This window comes from Abramis brama (genome assembly GCF_963993115.1).
Source record: "Abramis brama genome assembly, chromosome: 3".
NCBI lineage: Eukaryota > Metazoa > Chordata > Actinopteri > Cypriniformes > Leuciscidae > Abramis > Abramis brama.
The window spans coordinates 22,499,224-22,515,726 of NC_139965.1; the positions used below are offsets into that span (position 1 = coordinate 22,499,224).

General features: G+C 37.4%; 2 protein-coding genes across 3 annotated transcripts; both read right to left on the reverse strand.

Moving 5' to 3' along the window:
• Positions 1-2,049: 2,049 nt before the first annotated feature.
• On the reverse strand, positions 2,050-10,771 carry ap1s1 (adaptor related protein complex 1 subunit sigma 1). Of its 2 annotated transcripts, none has more exons than XM_084110220.1 (5): positions 10,612-10,771; positions 7,822-8,000; positions 4,052-4,160; positions 3,328-3,465; positions 2,050-3,140 (listed from the first exon to the last, which is right to left on the reverse strand). In XM_084110220.1, the coding sequence occupies exons 1-5, from the start codon at positions 10,612-10,614 to the stop codon at positions 3,093-3,095; spliced, it is 477 nt and encodes a 158-aa protein (XP_083966346.1). In that variant the 5' UTR covers positions 10,615-10,771; the 3' UTR covers positions 2,050-3,092. The 2 variants fall into 2 exon arrangements, with proteins under 2 accessions (XP_083966346.1, XP_083966347.1); XM_084110221.1 differs by lacking the exon at positions 10,612-10,771 and adding an exon at positions 9,681-9,832.
• Positions 10,772-12,023: 1,252 nt separating this feature from the next.
• serpine1 (serpin peptidase inhibitor, clade E (nexin, plasminogen activator inhibitor type 1), member 1) lies at positions 12,024-14,987 on the reverse strand. The gene is made up of 9 exons (XM_084110222.1): positions 14,847-14,987; positions 13,979-14,220; positions 13,551-13,775; positions 13,185-13,379; positions 12,893-13,091; positions 12,697-12,797; positions 12,493-12,579; positions 12,300-12,383; positions 12,024-12,173 (listed from the first exon to the last, which is right to left on the reverse strand). The coding sequence occupies exons 2-9, from the start codon at positions 14,217-14,219 to the stop codon at positions 12,127-12,129; spliced, it is 1,179 nt and encodes a 392-aa protein (XP_083966348.1). The 5' UTR covers position 14,220; positions 14,847-14,987; the 3' UTR covers positions 12,024-12,126.
• Between the last annotated feature and the right edge of the window lie 1,516 nt (positions 14,988-16,503).

Sequence of the window (16,503 nt, forward strand, 5' to 3'; positions counted from 1 at the left end):
ATGAGAGCAGTCATCCATCAAACCATCAGTGTGAGACCAGGATATTATACTTACTGTCATAAAATGTGCTCCACAGAAGCTAAACATTGTTTCAGCTAATCTCAAAGACATGTCTGATTAACTTTGCAATTATAATGACTTAATCATGAAATGACACTCAGTGGAATTGCATTTGCCGCAAAGGCCATTTTGAGAGTGAGGCTATTCGTTTTGTTGGCTGTGAGTTTTCAGAATTTCTATTATTCTGTGAATTTCTACAGCCAAATATAATGGCATTGATGCAATTAAAGCCTAAAGATTGCTGATTATTGTACCAAACTGTCTGAAAGGGTACATATTAGTACAGAAAGGATATTAGTACCTATAATTGGTACACTTTAGAGGCTGATAAGTTATAAAGGTGTACCTTTGAAGGACTAGCCAGGGTTCAATACAAATTAAGCTCAATCAGTAGCACATGTGGCATAATGTGGCCTTCTCCTTTAAAAAAAATAGAAATTGAGGAGACAAGCGTGACTTGCTTCGGAACCAGAATATTACTTGGCATTGTTCACCCCAAAATGAAAGATTTGTCATCATTTACCCACTTTGGCATTTCAAACTTGTGACTTTCTTTCTTCTGTGGTACACAAAAGATGTTTTGAGAAATGTCTCAGCATTTTTTTGTTGTCCTACAATGGAAGAAAATCATACAGGTTTGAAACAACATGAGGGTGAGTAAATGGTGAACTGTCCCTTTAAGAGCAACAAGCCGTTACACGGTATCCCTAGTAGGTAATTTATTTTCTTCACATTTTTATACTAAAGAATATTACACATAATATAGTGCTTTAATATAACTATGCATTGAATATACATTGTTTTAGGCACACTTTTATCTATGTTTCTTTTTACAGGAAAAAGTGATTTACCTTAATTCAGACAATAATCCTTTAAGCTGCATATTTAAAGGAGAATAATATAGGCCTAAATACATTTTATGCAGAATTTCATTCACTACATAAAAGCTGCACACATATGCTTTTATTGGACTTGTAAACAAGCATTATAATCCTACATCCATTAAAAAAGGAAGACACATTGCATTTTCACGAAAAGCCACAGGATACACAATTAGTCACTAAGTGCTGCAGAAATGCAACTGACAGGAGGGTGAAAAGCTGAAGGGCACATGACAAGGTCCCTAGAAACTGTCTGCTTTCCATCTCCACTGAGAGGAGATAAAGGAAGACACTGACCAACAGCTGAGTTTATATTTAGAAAAAGGAGGGAGGGCTGCAATCACGCTGCGGGTCAAATCGTTTGACACCTGCACACTGATGAAGGTGACAGACACAACAGGCATTCGTAAATCCTCAACAAAGGGAAGCAAACACAAACAGATATTAATAGGACATTTTGAGAATGAGGAATGAAGCTAAATTAATGTCGAAAAAAGCACAACTAATCTGTATTACCAATGCAAATGATTAGCTCACGAAACTGAAAACATGTTTTGTGTCTTTAATATCTGTGGTGTTGTGACTTCCATCGGTTTAATTATCACTGATTTCATTAACATCTTTTTCCTCTAAAAGCCTGTCTGAAGTCATTATATGGACATGTTGTGTCTTCGCCTGTAATCTCTTTTTCTACTTTTCCATCACTCCTTCATTGTCTGTTTCTTGCCACAATGGTGCTGCAGTCAGCTTCACTGCACCACTGTCACAAACGACCGACTGGTGACTCATCCACTTACATACTCAATCTCTCTCACTCTCTCTCTCATTTGCTCTCTTCAGCACTCTTTATCTTTGCTCCACACACACACAAATAATAATACATTCCTGACAAAGCATCCGTCTTTTTTGTTTGAGGATGCAAACATTATACCATCAAAGGTCACGCCATGACCGATGTAGAAATATCAAGCAAACAAACATGAAAACATGTCTGCAAGTTTTCTCTATAAACTGTAACTGCTGTCATTTGGCATGAGGTTACATTCAAAAACAGGTTCATTATACTGAAATAGAATAGGGAAAAACATGAAAAAAGATGAGAAAGAAGTTTAGGCTAAAATTGTGTTTTATTATTTATAAAATTACATTCACACATAGTTCTGTTTTGGTTACCTGACGGACTTTACACAGGGAAAAAACATGCCCTCATGCTGAATTATTAATTGTTTAAAAAAAAAAGAGAAACCGTTCATCTTAAAATATTCCCTTATTTCACACCACGTTTAAAAAGCTATGTAAATACATCACACTTAATATCAAAGCCCTCTTCTGTTATCTGAAACAAGCTACAAATACTCCCTTACTTATTACAACTCCAACGCGATACAGTCAGAAACACGTCTTTGGAAAGCAGGATGTAGACCAAGATAAACAGGAAAGAGCTTCAGCGCCATTTTGAGGTTGAGATTCACTGCCGTGTTCTCGACGTTAAGATACACATTCAGACATTTTACTACTGTGGCTCAAGGAACAGAATGAATAGACCACACAATATAGTCCATTCAGTATTGCAGCCATTTAAAAAGGTCCATTTAAAATTCCTCCCATTTAGTGAATATATCTTTAAAATCGATCCATTATAAAAAAAACCATTAGAAGATTTCCTTATGGTCCATAGCACTTAATTTAAAGTGGTACAAGTACAAATATTTGCATCTCACATAAATAAACATGGCTGGATGGTCAATGTCATTTTTTCCTGAGCAGCTACAGTAGACGTATAGTAATGGCATTGCATTGCATGACCTTTTTTTAAAATGGCAAGGCTCAAATCTTTTTTCAAAATATTCTTCTAAATGTTCTGATTGCTAAATTCGAACGTCTATCTGCAACACTCTTTCTCTAGTGTCGTTTAAGAAAGAGGAGTTCCCAGCTAGACAGCCATTTTAAAATTTAAAAGACAAAAAAAGGTTGGAATTGAAATACAATCACATGCTGATCTCAGTAGTATCAAAATTAACCTCATTTTAACCTACCCTCTTTTATTCCCCTTTTCTCCTCCCTCCCCTTGGACCCACTTGCAAACTCCCCTTCACATGTCGCAGTTGTACCGAAATTTACCATCTGTCTTGACTGCATTGGAAACTAGTACTAGGCCAGCCCCATCTCCTCTAGGACGCTCCTGGGTGACTCATCCTCCTGTCCGGAGAAAAGGGTTTCCATTGAGGCCATTACACAATGCACTGATTATTTAACTTGGCAGCTTACAATGTGCAATGCTCAGAGGAGTTGTGAGTATATAAACAACAGAATTCAAGTAACATTATTAGACTTTTTTTTATGCAAACAACATTCAAGAATACATAAATAACATGCATACACACACCTCTTGTAGAAGGTCGGCCTGTTCGATGGCCTTGAGCACGCTCTTCTTGGATGTGTCCTGAATTTCACCCCCCATTAGAAACTCGTCCAGGATAAAGTAAGCTTTTTCAAAGTTAAAAATGATGTCAAGCTCGCAAACCTGCATTGTGTACAACACACACACACACACAAAACAGTGGAGACATGAGAAACTATCTTGTTTATGTGCACAAGAATCTTATAATATTCCAGTTATGAATGTGTCACATTAATGTGTCAACCTAACTGAAATAGTCCAAATGAGGCAAAATTGAGGCACGAACAACTAATTAAAAATAATAACTGTAATGGGACAATTCTGTGAATGTTAAAATGGTCAAAGAGGAACATTGTGAATGCTACACACAAAAATGTAACACTGACGCACGCACAAGGGAATTAACCTTAATAAATGACAGGCAACGAAAAACGTCAGATAATCAAAACAGAAAAGCTATGAAGCACAACAGTAAACAATATCAATACAGAGGGCGTCATGTGGCATGTACAGAGAAAAACAGACATGGTACAAATAGCGGAGGATAAAAAGCAGAGGAGTGGACGGACAAAAAAGCAAAAAGGATGAAAAAAGTAAAGAGAATTTCACAGGTTTTGGGTTGCTGTAATGTGAGGTATGAAATAGCGAGAAAGGAGGAGAGAAATAGAGAGGCCAGATGAAAGAGGGGTGGTGGCGAGGAATGACTCACACTGCCAAAGTACTTATCCAGCAGCTCCACAAAGCGATGGATGACCTCCAGGGTAATCAGCTCATTGTCCTGCTCCTCCACCGCACAGCAGAAATATAGACTGGCATACCTACACACCACCCGATAAATGGGTTACAGATAGTATGTCCATAAAAAAAAAAAAAAGTGTATATGCAGTCAATCATGTAAACTAAAAAAAAAAAAAGTAAGCATACAAACCAGGGTTATTATATCGGTAACTAAAACTAAAACTATTAAAAACATTTTTGTGCATTGAAATAAAACTGATATTATATATATATATATATATATAGTAATCAACATTTGAATTGGATCAAAAAAGTTAATCAAAGTTGTCCTAAGACAAGAACGGGTATTGTTCAAAATTCATGTATAACTTTGATGAAAGGTTTTGATCCACTTCAAATGTTGACTATATATATATATATATATATGCGTCTCTAAGTTTTGACCCCTTTTAAGAAGGTGATTTTGATTCTCTGATGGCACTCATTAGGTTGTGGTTAACATTGTAAATCTTGCCATTCATTTGTCTCTCTTTTATTCTGTATATATATGCTTTGCTTCGTTTAGCTGTATGCACCTGTGGTTTCATTTATTAAACCCTTTATATCCACGCTTGATTGTCTCTGTGTTTGCAGCTCACAAATCAAAATCACTTAAACTTTTGATCTTGCTACATTCTTTTGTACTGTTTGTACTATTGTAAGAAAGATGTTCTTCTTGGTCAGGAGAATAATCTTAAGAGACTGCAGGGAGACCTTAACGCTTCTCTCTGTTGACAGGCAACTGGCGAGTAACAGTTTCAACACCGATTTTTACTCGCATTTGGCGCTTTCAACCCTGGCTAACATGCTAAGGGTGTCCTGAAGATGGCAAGCTCGTGCAGCACTGTCAGAAGCAATCTGTGCATTAAATAAATGTATTAGAAAACATAAAATTTTACAGTTTATTTAGTAATTGTTTAAGGTCTTTTCGCAATTTCAATCATCATACACCTTTCGCTTTCAGAAAGGAGGGGTTTAGAGAGACTGCATCTTCAAATGGACCGTTGAAAAGCCCTGAAAAGTGAAGCCAAAGCATCTCGATCGCCTTCAGGTGACTGGTCCTAGTATAGGTCACAAACCCCGCCTCCCCATGTTATTTAACGCAACGTGAGACCATCTAAACAATTAAATTACACTTCAAATATCTTTTTTCCAAAGATGGTTTCTGTCATTTGCTGTAGTTTTTATCACGCTGATGTTAGTTCAAGTGTTTGTTTTTAAAATAAGTTTGTTTTTAGTTAGTTACTTGAGTTAGTTAGTTGCTATCAAACGGTGGTGTGACGTCATGATTGATAGCTGTGATTGACAGGTTCTCTGAGCGAATTAGTCACTGAAGCACCAACAGATTGGATTGGAGAGTGGAGCTTTAAATTTAATATCTAAATTTCTATAATTAATTAACAGAGGAACAGAGCAGACAGAGGCCACTTAAAAACAGTGCAGGGGCGTGTGCTTGCGATTGATTCTGTGAGAGTGAGGGCGGGGCCTTGATTTCACGGCTTTTCTTCCTGCTCCTCCTTCCTACTTCCTGTGAAGGCCTCCCTCCCCTCCCTTTACCTCTCTACAGATAAAGCGTTGTCGGGATAATTTCGGTTCACGTGGCTACGCGGAACGGAAGCGATACAAATTCTGTATAATACATTTTAAGGCCAGACAAGTAGTTTGTTGAGGGCTGGTTTGTAGGGAAGGACTACACGCCTGCACACATATATTCAAATGCGCATACCTATAGACTGAACTCGTAATACGCATATGCACGCCATCAGCGTTCTCACAGGTTCTCGTTTTTAAAGTTTGCGTAGAGAGAACTTAAAGAGTTTTCTGTTAAAACAGTGTCGTGTTAGCGGCCCCTAAGTTAATAACTAATGATCGTTGCGACGGAAGTGAATCAATCAAAACTAAATTTAGCTGGACAATAACTTTATTCTAGAGCTGCTATAAAGCCAAAACAATCTCTGTTACTTTAATTTCCTATTATCACTGTAAAGCCGCTTTGGAACAATCTACATTTTTAAAAGTGCTATATAAATGAAGATGACTTGACTTGCTCGCTACTGCGCAGACTCGGGTCCAGGGATCGCTACTGCGCAGACTCAGGTCCCGGGATCGCTACTGCGCAGACTCAGGTCCCGGGATCGCTACTGCGCAGACTCAGGTCCCGGGATCGCTACTGCGCAGACTCAGGTCCCGGGATCGCTACTGCGCAGACTCAGGTCCCGGGATCGCTACTGCGCAGACTCAGGTCCCGGGATCGCTACTGCGCAGACTCAGGTCCCGGGATCGCTACTGCGCAGACTCAGGTCCCGGGATCGCTACTGCGCAGACTCAGGTCCCGGGATCGCTACTGCGCAGACTCAGGTCCCGAGATGTCAGCGCCATATCGGGACACTGGCGGCTTCACTTCTCACCAATGATAGAGAGCAAAGGGGTGTCGTCCATCTTTTTTTACAGTCTATGGTTCAGACTCGTTGGCCCTGTTTACACCTGGTATTAAGTGGACAACGCTAAATACAGGTGTAAACAGGGTCTAAAATGTTTTGAGCTTGTCCACTTTCGACCACTTCCAGAAGTAGTCAAAAACGCATTTGATCAGATTGCTTTTGTAGTGTAGACGCTTATGTGGTTGAACAGCCGCAAAAAGACCACCTACTCTCCACCAACTGACCTAATACATAAATATTAAGGGAAGTGCGCTAGCCAAAAGGTGATTTAAACTTTATCGGAAAACATACCAAACACAATGTTCTCTCACCATTCCTGATTTCTAACACACATTTACAGCTCTTCGTGTGTTTTTCCGTCGTCTCTGGTCGTGTTCATATTTAAATTGTGCGAGCTTATTTTCTCCATTAGATCAAAAGATCTGAAAAAGCCCATAGATTTACCCGCCCATAGACCCTCCCCTCAAAGAAATCAGGTGGTTAAAAATGGACAAAAAAGACAGATTAAAACACCAGGTGTAAACAGGAATGTGTCACTCTCGTCTACTTCTGATCCGATCGACCAATAAGCATCTTAATACCAGGTGTAAACTGGGCCTTTGAGAAATAAGGTGGTGTGCAATGTATATTATGTGAAAATCAAAGTGTTTTTTGACCTTGGATGCATGTAAACAATTGAAGGAGACCTCTAAAACAAAATTAGGAACCTTTAAAATAGCATAATAGGGGAACTTTAATCAAACCTCAATCACATTAAGTAGCTGGCAAATCAATAACATAATATATATAATGATATTTAAGATAATTCTATTATCATCAGATGCAGTGCTGAAGTGAAAAACAAAAATCATACACAACAGAACAAGGCTGCTTTACTTTTAGTGCCCCCTTGTGGCAAAAAAACAATGACCCCCTCACTACACTTCACTGTGCGTAGGTAACTAGACATGAAATGTATTTTGATGTTTCAAATAATTCCACTCCTCAATACTGACGCATTAAATGAGTCAATGTTCATGTTCACAATAATTTGAAGTATGCTTCACTAGTTATATTGGGGGGGAGGGGGGGGGGGGGGGGGGGGGGGGGAGGAGGAAAAGGGGAAAAAGGTATATAGTTTGTGTACCAGGACTACATTTTTTAACTGTAGCTTTTATTTCAGACAACCTTTTGTGTGCATGTAAAAAACAGAGAAAAGTGACACGTGTACAACCGACATTTCTGTCTCACAAAGTCATCAAATGCACGTGTGGTTTTCTACCTCTTGTAGACTATCTTAAGATCTCTCCATTCCAGGAAGCTGCACATTTTGGGTTTTCTGGCCAGCACCACCTGCATGAGCTCTCTGACCATCTTTTTTTTGTCACGCTCAGCCGTAGCCGTGTACCATTTCTGGAGTCGTAGCTTCCCCTGCCGGCTGAACAGAAGCATAAAGCGCATCTACAGAACAATAGAGAGAGAGAGAAAGACAGGAGAGGATCGCATAAAGAAAAATAGTTAGTTCCTCAACCAGACACTAGTCAATATGGCAGATAATGTTACAAATGAATAAATATGTGGGGAAAAAATAGGAGCAGTGTTATTTTAGTATTATTTATGTGCTATTATAGTATTTAATAAAATGTATTTTTTTATTATTTTAAATTTTAAATTTTTAGCAATTTTGTCATGTGCTTTTGACATTTTTATTCACTTATGTCATGTCTATTTGGCATTCTTTTTTTAGTTCAGGCTTACTAATTTGATCATTTTAGCACGTACACTTAATTCAGATAAATATTTTCTGGTTTAAGTTTTGCTATCTAATATATTTTAATTTTATTTCATTTTAATGAAGTTTTAGTTTTCAATAACACTGAACTGGATAATACAGAGAAAAAAAATAAACGAATTATGATCAAAAACTAGATGTGAGTAGATGGCATGCTGCAGTGTTACTTATCAAATAGCATTTTAAATGAAGTATAACATATTTATTTTACATGCAGTTTTTAAGACTTTATATTCAGTTAGAGACTACATGGAATATTTGTAGTTTTGAATATTCAATTGTAATCGAAGGACTGATGAAAAGGCCAAAAGCGACTAAAACTGGTTAAAGATATTTTAAAAAGTGTGACCTAAAATATACACTACTTTACAACTAATTCAAATAAATTACAACCTAAAATTCAACCTGATGTTGAAAAAAATTATTTGTCGACTACCCACATACGAATGATGATTCAATAGAATCAGCATCTGACTTATCAGAAAGGATGAAGGCGTAATGGAAAATGTGTGTAAAAATTGATGAGTACAATTTTTTTTTTTTCCTAAAAGACCTTCAGCGTCATCCATCATTACAAAATTAGAAAGCAAGCTGGCCTATACATTTCAGATGTGCTAAATATTTAAAAGGTGAGCTGAAGAGCACTGCATCTGCTCCCAACAGACATGCCCCACATATCCAACACGGTGCATTCATTCAGCTCAATACACTCCAAAGGCTATCTATAAGCATCACATTTTCTGATCACAGAACTAGCATATGACACACTATGATTAAAAAGCACAAGACTGTCACACGGAACACTACTCTTAGCACACATTAGTTTAATTGTGGAGAATTTCTTTCCGGCTTGCTAAATTGAGGACTTATACTTTGTGCCAGAATTTGTCAGCCTACATCGGCCCTTGAAATAGTCTAAAAATGGTGCACTGCACTTGGCAGTGAAAGGCTCTGATGTACAACAGCCGCTTGATTTCCAAAAAAAGAAAGACATAAAAAAAGATGGGAGAGATATGGGAAATTTTTTTTTTTTTATTGAGGCCAAAGACGAGAATAGTAACCTCCTAAGGGAAAGAGACTATATTCTTCAATGCTATAAAAAGGTGTCCATACTTAGCAGCCAAATCAAGTGAAAATTTTGCCTCCACATATATAGTTTGTTAAAACCATGCATTGTTTTTACTTGATCAATGCCATGTCTTATAATACTTGTTAGTAGTTTTAACACACAGATGTCGGGACATTAAACTCACACATTCATGAAAATCTAATGTTAATAAAGAACATTAAAATCTACAGAACAGGCAATCAGATCACCGTCTACTGCTAAACTACACATCTTTACTTACAGCGATGAATGTTTCTGCTGTTTTTCTTGCAACACAGAAAGAGGGGAAAACAAAATGGAGAAAAATGCTCTCTTAAGTTTTGTAACATATGTTTATAGATCTAGCCTATGCATAAGCAAGTTCAGGTCAGCCAGTTTATTGAATAACGTTATGGCAAAACAGGGAAGTGTTGGACAGTTTGGACAGAGTAAAGACATCTTATTTTGCTTCCCTCTATTATTAGCATTAAACCAAGTGCTTTCTTCAGTTTGTAAACACTGTTTTATGATGTGTTGGATATTATCTCTCAGAGCAGCACTTCCGTTCATGCTTAACTGATTAAACAAAGGAAATAAGTTGCGAAATACTTCGAAATAGTTTTGAGAGAACATACTGTTATGATGCTACAACCCGCAATGAAATGTACTGTGGCTTTAAAGTCATTCTGACTCACAGTCCATGTAAATCTCACATTAAAAATACACTGTGACAACTGGACAACCGTTTCCGGGTCGAATCAAAAGAGTCAAAAGATAACTTAAAAAAACCCTGATTTTAGAAAATGATTTCATTTGAAACCTCAGGTTCAATCAACGATACCTCAGGTAACGTTATTCAGGAAACACTCCGGTTGAGCACCAAGCTGTGAAAATCATTTCGCTGATTAATTAATACTATCAACTTAACACATTAGATCTAACGTTAGCTGTCAAACTGACCGGGTAGGTTAGAGAACAAAAGCTTTTTAATCTATGACATCTAGAGAATTTCACGATTTAATTGAGAGATGTAAACCACACAAAGCGTCCAAACTGAACAGACCACCTAGGGCCCGACAGGTGAGATGTGAATCTTTAAACAGGTTTTGAGGTGCCCAGGTACTAACTTAGCTTTAGCTAGCTAGCTCTACCTGAAAAGTGAAGATGAATGCCGCTATAACAGTATAACTTACCATTCTGACGGCTTAATGAGAGCAGTCAGGTAATTTCAGTGAACAGAAACCCACTTTTTGGTGAAGACCGCAAGATAATATCAATACATGTCTAATTGACAGCTCGTAGTTTCAGAGCCCCATAAAAGCAGCCTGGAGTAGCGCTGTCCGATTTGTGAACGAATTGTTTTTTGAGTCGAGTCGTTTCAATGCATCGTTTGAACCGATTCGTTCACGAATTGGTCTGATGAATAACTGTAAACAGCCGTATTAATGAAACTTAACGTAATAAGCAGAAATACATGTCGACAGAATTTTAGAGTATGTAATATGCCAGGCCGAGATGTCAGGGATCACGATTAATCATGACGTAAAGGAACTGTTGAATTGATTCATTTAAAAGAACCGAACCGCTGAATTGAGCCGGACTTCCTGTCACTAGAGATGAGTCAGGTATAGCGTCATCACCACCAGCGCGCGTGCGCTCTGCGCATTCCAATATCCACAAGATCTCTTGCAGAAAGTCCGTTTGCTGCCTTCACAAGAAATTAATTCCTGCGTTAAAAATATTAAATAGAAAATTCCAAACGTTTTATGTGTTTATGTTTACAAAAGTAATAAAGTGCTTTTCTTGTCTATTTGTGAAAATTAACAGCGTTGCCTCTCTGGCCTCAGGGAAAGATGTTCAGATGTTGTTGCCATGACAAAACAGAGGGCTGATTCAGGTTACCATGGTAACAAAGATACCGGTCAAAGAACTTAAATCTGTTCATTATACAGTTTAGCCCAAGATTCCTTCTGCTCAATCATCGCAATACAGTTTGTACTGCAAGTCAATAACACAAGCTAATCATACATTTATCTGAAAGTTTATTATTTCAATAGCCTACCTACGCATTTAATTTGCCAGGCTGTCGTTGAAAATAAGAACTTGTTCTTAAGTGACTTGTCTGGTTAAATAAAGGTTAAAAAAAAAAAAAATTGTCTGAAAAGTGCTGAAAAGACTTTTTGTTTGTTGTCAAACTTTGAACACAAGGTGTCGCCAGCTCCCCAGTTATTTAATACAGAAAGCCAAAAGTGTTTTATGGTCGCTTTTATTATAAAAGGAAATCATTTTAATAAACAGTCTTCAAGAAAATATAACCTTCGACAATAAATTAATATAAATACAACTTTTAAAAAAATATAAGCACATTAAACATCAGATAAAACAAGCTTAGACATTAATTCAGTCTTCAAATTGTTAGTGCATGTAGAACTTCTGTCTGCTGATGCTTTAAATTCATGTTCTTTAGACATATAGCAGGGAAAACATACTGAATAACCTTGTTTATACATTTCATATTAAAGTTTGGCACTCCAGGCAATGCTCAAATGGCAGATATAGAAGGTTTTGCAGCATACCCCCCCCCCCCCTCCCCCCTCCCCCCTCCCCCCTCCCATTTTAAAACAGATCTCTTGTCTTCAGTAGTATGTTGTGTGCAGACTTTTTGGCAGTTTCTTTGGTCCTTCTGCTTGTACGGTTACTTCAGTCTGTTAGTATTCTTGAGGCTGGTTAACTTGACCGCTGAACAACAGCGCACCTGTGAAATTAAGCAGGGGAGATTCATATTGAGGGAGCGAACAAACAAAAGTCCTAATTACATTGACATTTAATTAGATTAAAAAGCCATCAAAATGTCATGTAATGAGGTGAAAGCACAACTGACCAGTGGGTTTGTGTTGAATGAGGAAGTAGAAGGGTCTATCCAGTGTGATCTCCTCTATAGCCATGCGAGAGTAGATGACAGCAGCTGTGGAACCACAAAATAATGTAAAAGTTGCATTTTGGTATCACTGTAATGATTGGTAATGCTATTTAATCTTTGTTGTGGTAGGTTGTAATTCAGTGTCTGACTGTACCTGTAGCAGACGAGCCTTTGGTTCCTTCTTCGTTCACCTCAAGTTTTACTCTCTGAAGGACCTTGGATATACATAAAGGTTCCTCAGCTAAGTGGACGGAACAGAGAGAGATCAAAAAGAGAATCCATTAACATTTATTCCTCGACAAAACAGCTAGGCCTACATAGTTGCCAAAAATAAAATCTGATCATTTCCAATACTCACTGGTAATGCGAGAGAAATCAGCTTTAGTCTGGCTGAAAATGTCTCCAAGACCCATCTTGCTCAGTGTAGACTTTAGATCAATTTCTGCATCCATAGAGAACCTGAAAATGTCATCATTATATTATATACATCAGGCCTGTTTAGCAATAAAAAGAAACTCAAGAAAGTTCACAAAAGATGGATCAGTCTCAGTTACCTTGGAATAGCTAGTTGTTTGTTAATCTTTCTCATCTCTTTTCTCCATTGGCCAATCCTGCTGCTGCTTAGCTCTTTGTTCAAGGCCATCAGAGGCACATCCTTTTCAAATGGTGTCACCAGAAGCATACTTATAGACTCCCCCTCATAAGGCACCTCGATGACATCATAGTCCACACCGTCCTCAGTCACAAACTCACCTGGATGGAGAAAAAGACTGTTGTAAATAACCATAGCATTTTTCCCTGCCATGAATCCATCAGAGTTCCTTTAAACAAATCCTTGACACTCACCACAGTTGAATTTTTGAATCGTTGTCATCATAGGAACAGATACAGCACTGCCGTTGACTCTGTGGAAGAGCTGTTCCCTAGTTAGTTTAGGGTCAAAGGGCGTCTTCCAGATCCCATGGAAGTGGAGGGCATTTAACAGGACTAAACGTGTCAGTTCACTCAGCACCCCAGATGGAAGGAAGTCAGAAATCATTCCTAAGAAATTACAATAAAAAACAATAGTCAAGTTAGGTGTCTTGGTGTATGATAAGTGAGCTTACATTTACTCTTTATAATTTAGCAGATGTTTTTAATCCAAAGTGATCTACAAATGAGGATTATCCCTGGCAATTTATTCAAAATAGCGTTATAGCGTTAATTACTTACCACCAGTGTGGTCAGATGTCCAGGAGTTGATCACCTGCCTGGCCATCTCTGGGTGGGTGAAGTCTATTTGGTGTGGGACGCTCTGGAAGGCTTTGGTCAGGCTGCGTCTAAAGACCTTTTCCAAAATTATCTTCCTGTCGACCATGACACCACTGGCCACTTCCACTCCATCTTCACTGGCCAAATCTCTCTGAAGAAGCCTCTGTAGCTTTGGCATTCCTCGTGCTTCCAAAGAGAAAGCGAGAATAGAGTTAAGGAACTTAGGAATGCAAGATATTGTGTTTTAAATATCAGAATAGGAGAAATGAATGATACATGGCTACCTAATCTATACAAAGATTATATATTTTGAATTACGTTTCCTTGAAGCTGTTCCAGAACATATTTTCAGTTCATCTGAATTACATCTACTGCTCTTATTTATTTACCTTGCAGTGAGTAGCCCATCTTGGAGGTGAGCACTTCAAGTGTGCTGCCATAGGCTCCTAGCTGAGCCATGCCCAGTACTGAGGAGATGCCATAGGGAGAGAGAGCCAGATTTCTGTCCGGAGCAGACTGGACAGCTTTGACGAACACCTGCAGTCCAAAATCCGTCTGTTTCTCTTGGATAAGGTTGCACAAGCTTGACCCGCAAAGGGTAAAGATCAGCAGCATACTCAGGCTCTGCATTCTGAATAAGTGAGGAACAGAAGAGAGATGCCAGCTGTGTTAATTCAAAATTGTTAAGATTTTATGAAAGATAGTTTTATTAAGATCCTTTTTTTTTTCTTCATTTCTGATGAAGTATGTTTCTGTTCACAATATGGGTGTGCACTAGGCAAAACCATGGAGACAAACAAATGTTTTAACCTTGTCCAAAAAGGGAACAAGCTGCTTCTTTACTTTTCCTTGTGAAAATTCTCCCCCATGTGCAAGACTCAACGCCCACTGTTTAAATGCAATACCATGCATGCTATTTCTGTTTGTCTATCTTGACTCACTCTTTCAGGTATTTACCTACAGATCAATACATAAGAACCTTTGTCAACAACACTTGCCCAATTCAAATTCTCATAACGATAATATGTAGCCTAAACTGTTGTTCAGGTCAACAACTGATAACACAACTAATGATTAAATAACGTTTCAAATTTCACAATCCAACTCTGTTTTCCAATGCTGTTCAGAGTTCAGACCAAAACATGTGGGTATAATCTATTGTTACTAACAACGAAAAAAAAAATTAACCATTGCTCATCGATAGCCAGAGCTTTTAGTCCAATTGCGGTATGAAGCAGAACAAGAACATACAATTACCTGAAAGACGCTTTAATTTTGTAGAGTTTCTTTGTAGATTTCGCTTGTTATTGTGATCCTCCAATGCAGTGCAAGCCCAGAGTTGTAGCTACTAAGTGTCTGTGAGAAGCAGAAGCGCTGGCGCTATTTAAAGGACTTGAGACCTCCCCTTCAGTCGTAGTTACACACACACTAGCGGAAGTTATGAAGTCATCTTTGTCTGCCTTTTTAGTCACCCTCTCCCCTTTTTTTCACACAGACATCAGACAAACATAAACACTTTTCCAACCCAGTCTCTTTCCCTGTCTGTCTGTCTCTTTTCATTTTACGGGACCGTTAAACGCAAAGTCACACGTTAGGTCTAAGGCAGACGTAACAGCTCCTTAATCAGTCATTTAAGCTTTGAATAGTGTTTCGTTGTTTAATAAAACTCACTGTAAAAAAAAATTGCTGCCTTAAATTTTGAAGTACATCAAGTTGGATGTTTATGTAATTTCAACTTAAATTACATTAAACTGACTTAAAAATGAATTGAAACTTATAAAAAAAAAGTTTTGAAAAAAATGCTTAACTTATTTTGATGAGTTAAAGCAATGTAAAAACATATGTTGTCATAACTTATTAATCATTAAATTTTTTTAAATGATAGATTTTGTGCTTATTTTTTCCCACACTAAAAATAGAACCGAGTAAATAAATGAAATTCAAAACAAGAAATTACTATAGATAGAAATGACTATACTATGGATGGATGGATGGATGGATAGTTAGATAATTTCACACGTCTAATACAATGTATGTGGTTTTGTTTGTGAAAAATGTGACATGTGAATGTGAAATGTGACAACATGTCCCACAGGTGACAGCTTAAAATATTATCTGATCTAATCAAAATCATTTATTTATTTAAAATTTATTTAAAAATAGCCTACAATTATTAACTTTTTCACATGAAATAATGGCATTGTTTAATAATTAAAAATAAAGTAATTTTTGAGTTTGACAACAAACCACACTGCAAAACACAGTTCAAAACATAACAACAATAGAAAAATTCTGAACATTGACTCTCAGTCTTTATTCACCTTTTATCATGGTTTCTCAATAGAATTCATAAAAGTATAATAGAATAACACAGTTCTTATAGGGGCACATTGTAACGCAGTGTTACAACATGCCCCACCTGCATAATTTAAACCTGACTAGTGTCTTCTGCTGGTTAGATCAGCATTAAATAACTATCTCAACTGTTAAATAACAGATATAAGATTAAAATAATATCAGATTTGTCTCATTTTAAATAATAAATAAAAAACAGAGATGAAAAATGAACTAAAGTAAGAAATTTACTTTTGCTATATGGTTAAATAAATGTTCAGTGATATCTTCAAAAGATGTTTTAATTTTAGCACATTTTTTTCTCAATAGTGTTGATGGCAACTAAATACACCAATTTTCCTCATGCTGACATGTGTGGAATGTTTTAAAACATGTGTGTTACAACTAGCCCCGCATTAGGTTGTGCCCCGCTCATCCCTGTGCCAAAAATCTAATTTGACCAATTCATCCATTTAACACTCAGCAACCAGAACGTGTATAAAATAAGTTCTTCATCTTGAGCTATTAAGAACATGAAGCTGAACCACTGACTCACCTTTGGGAAAGACACATCACATGA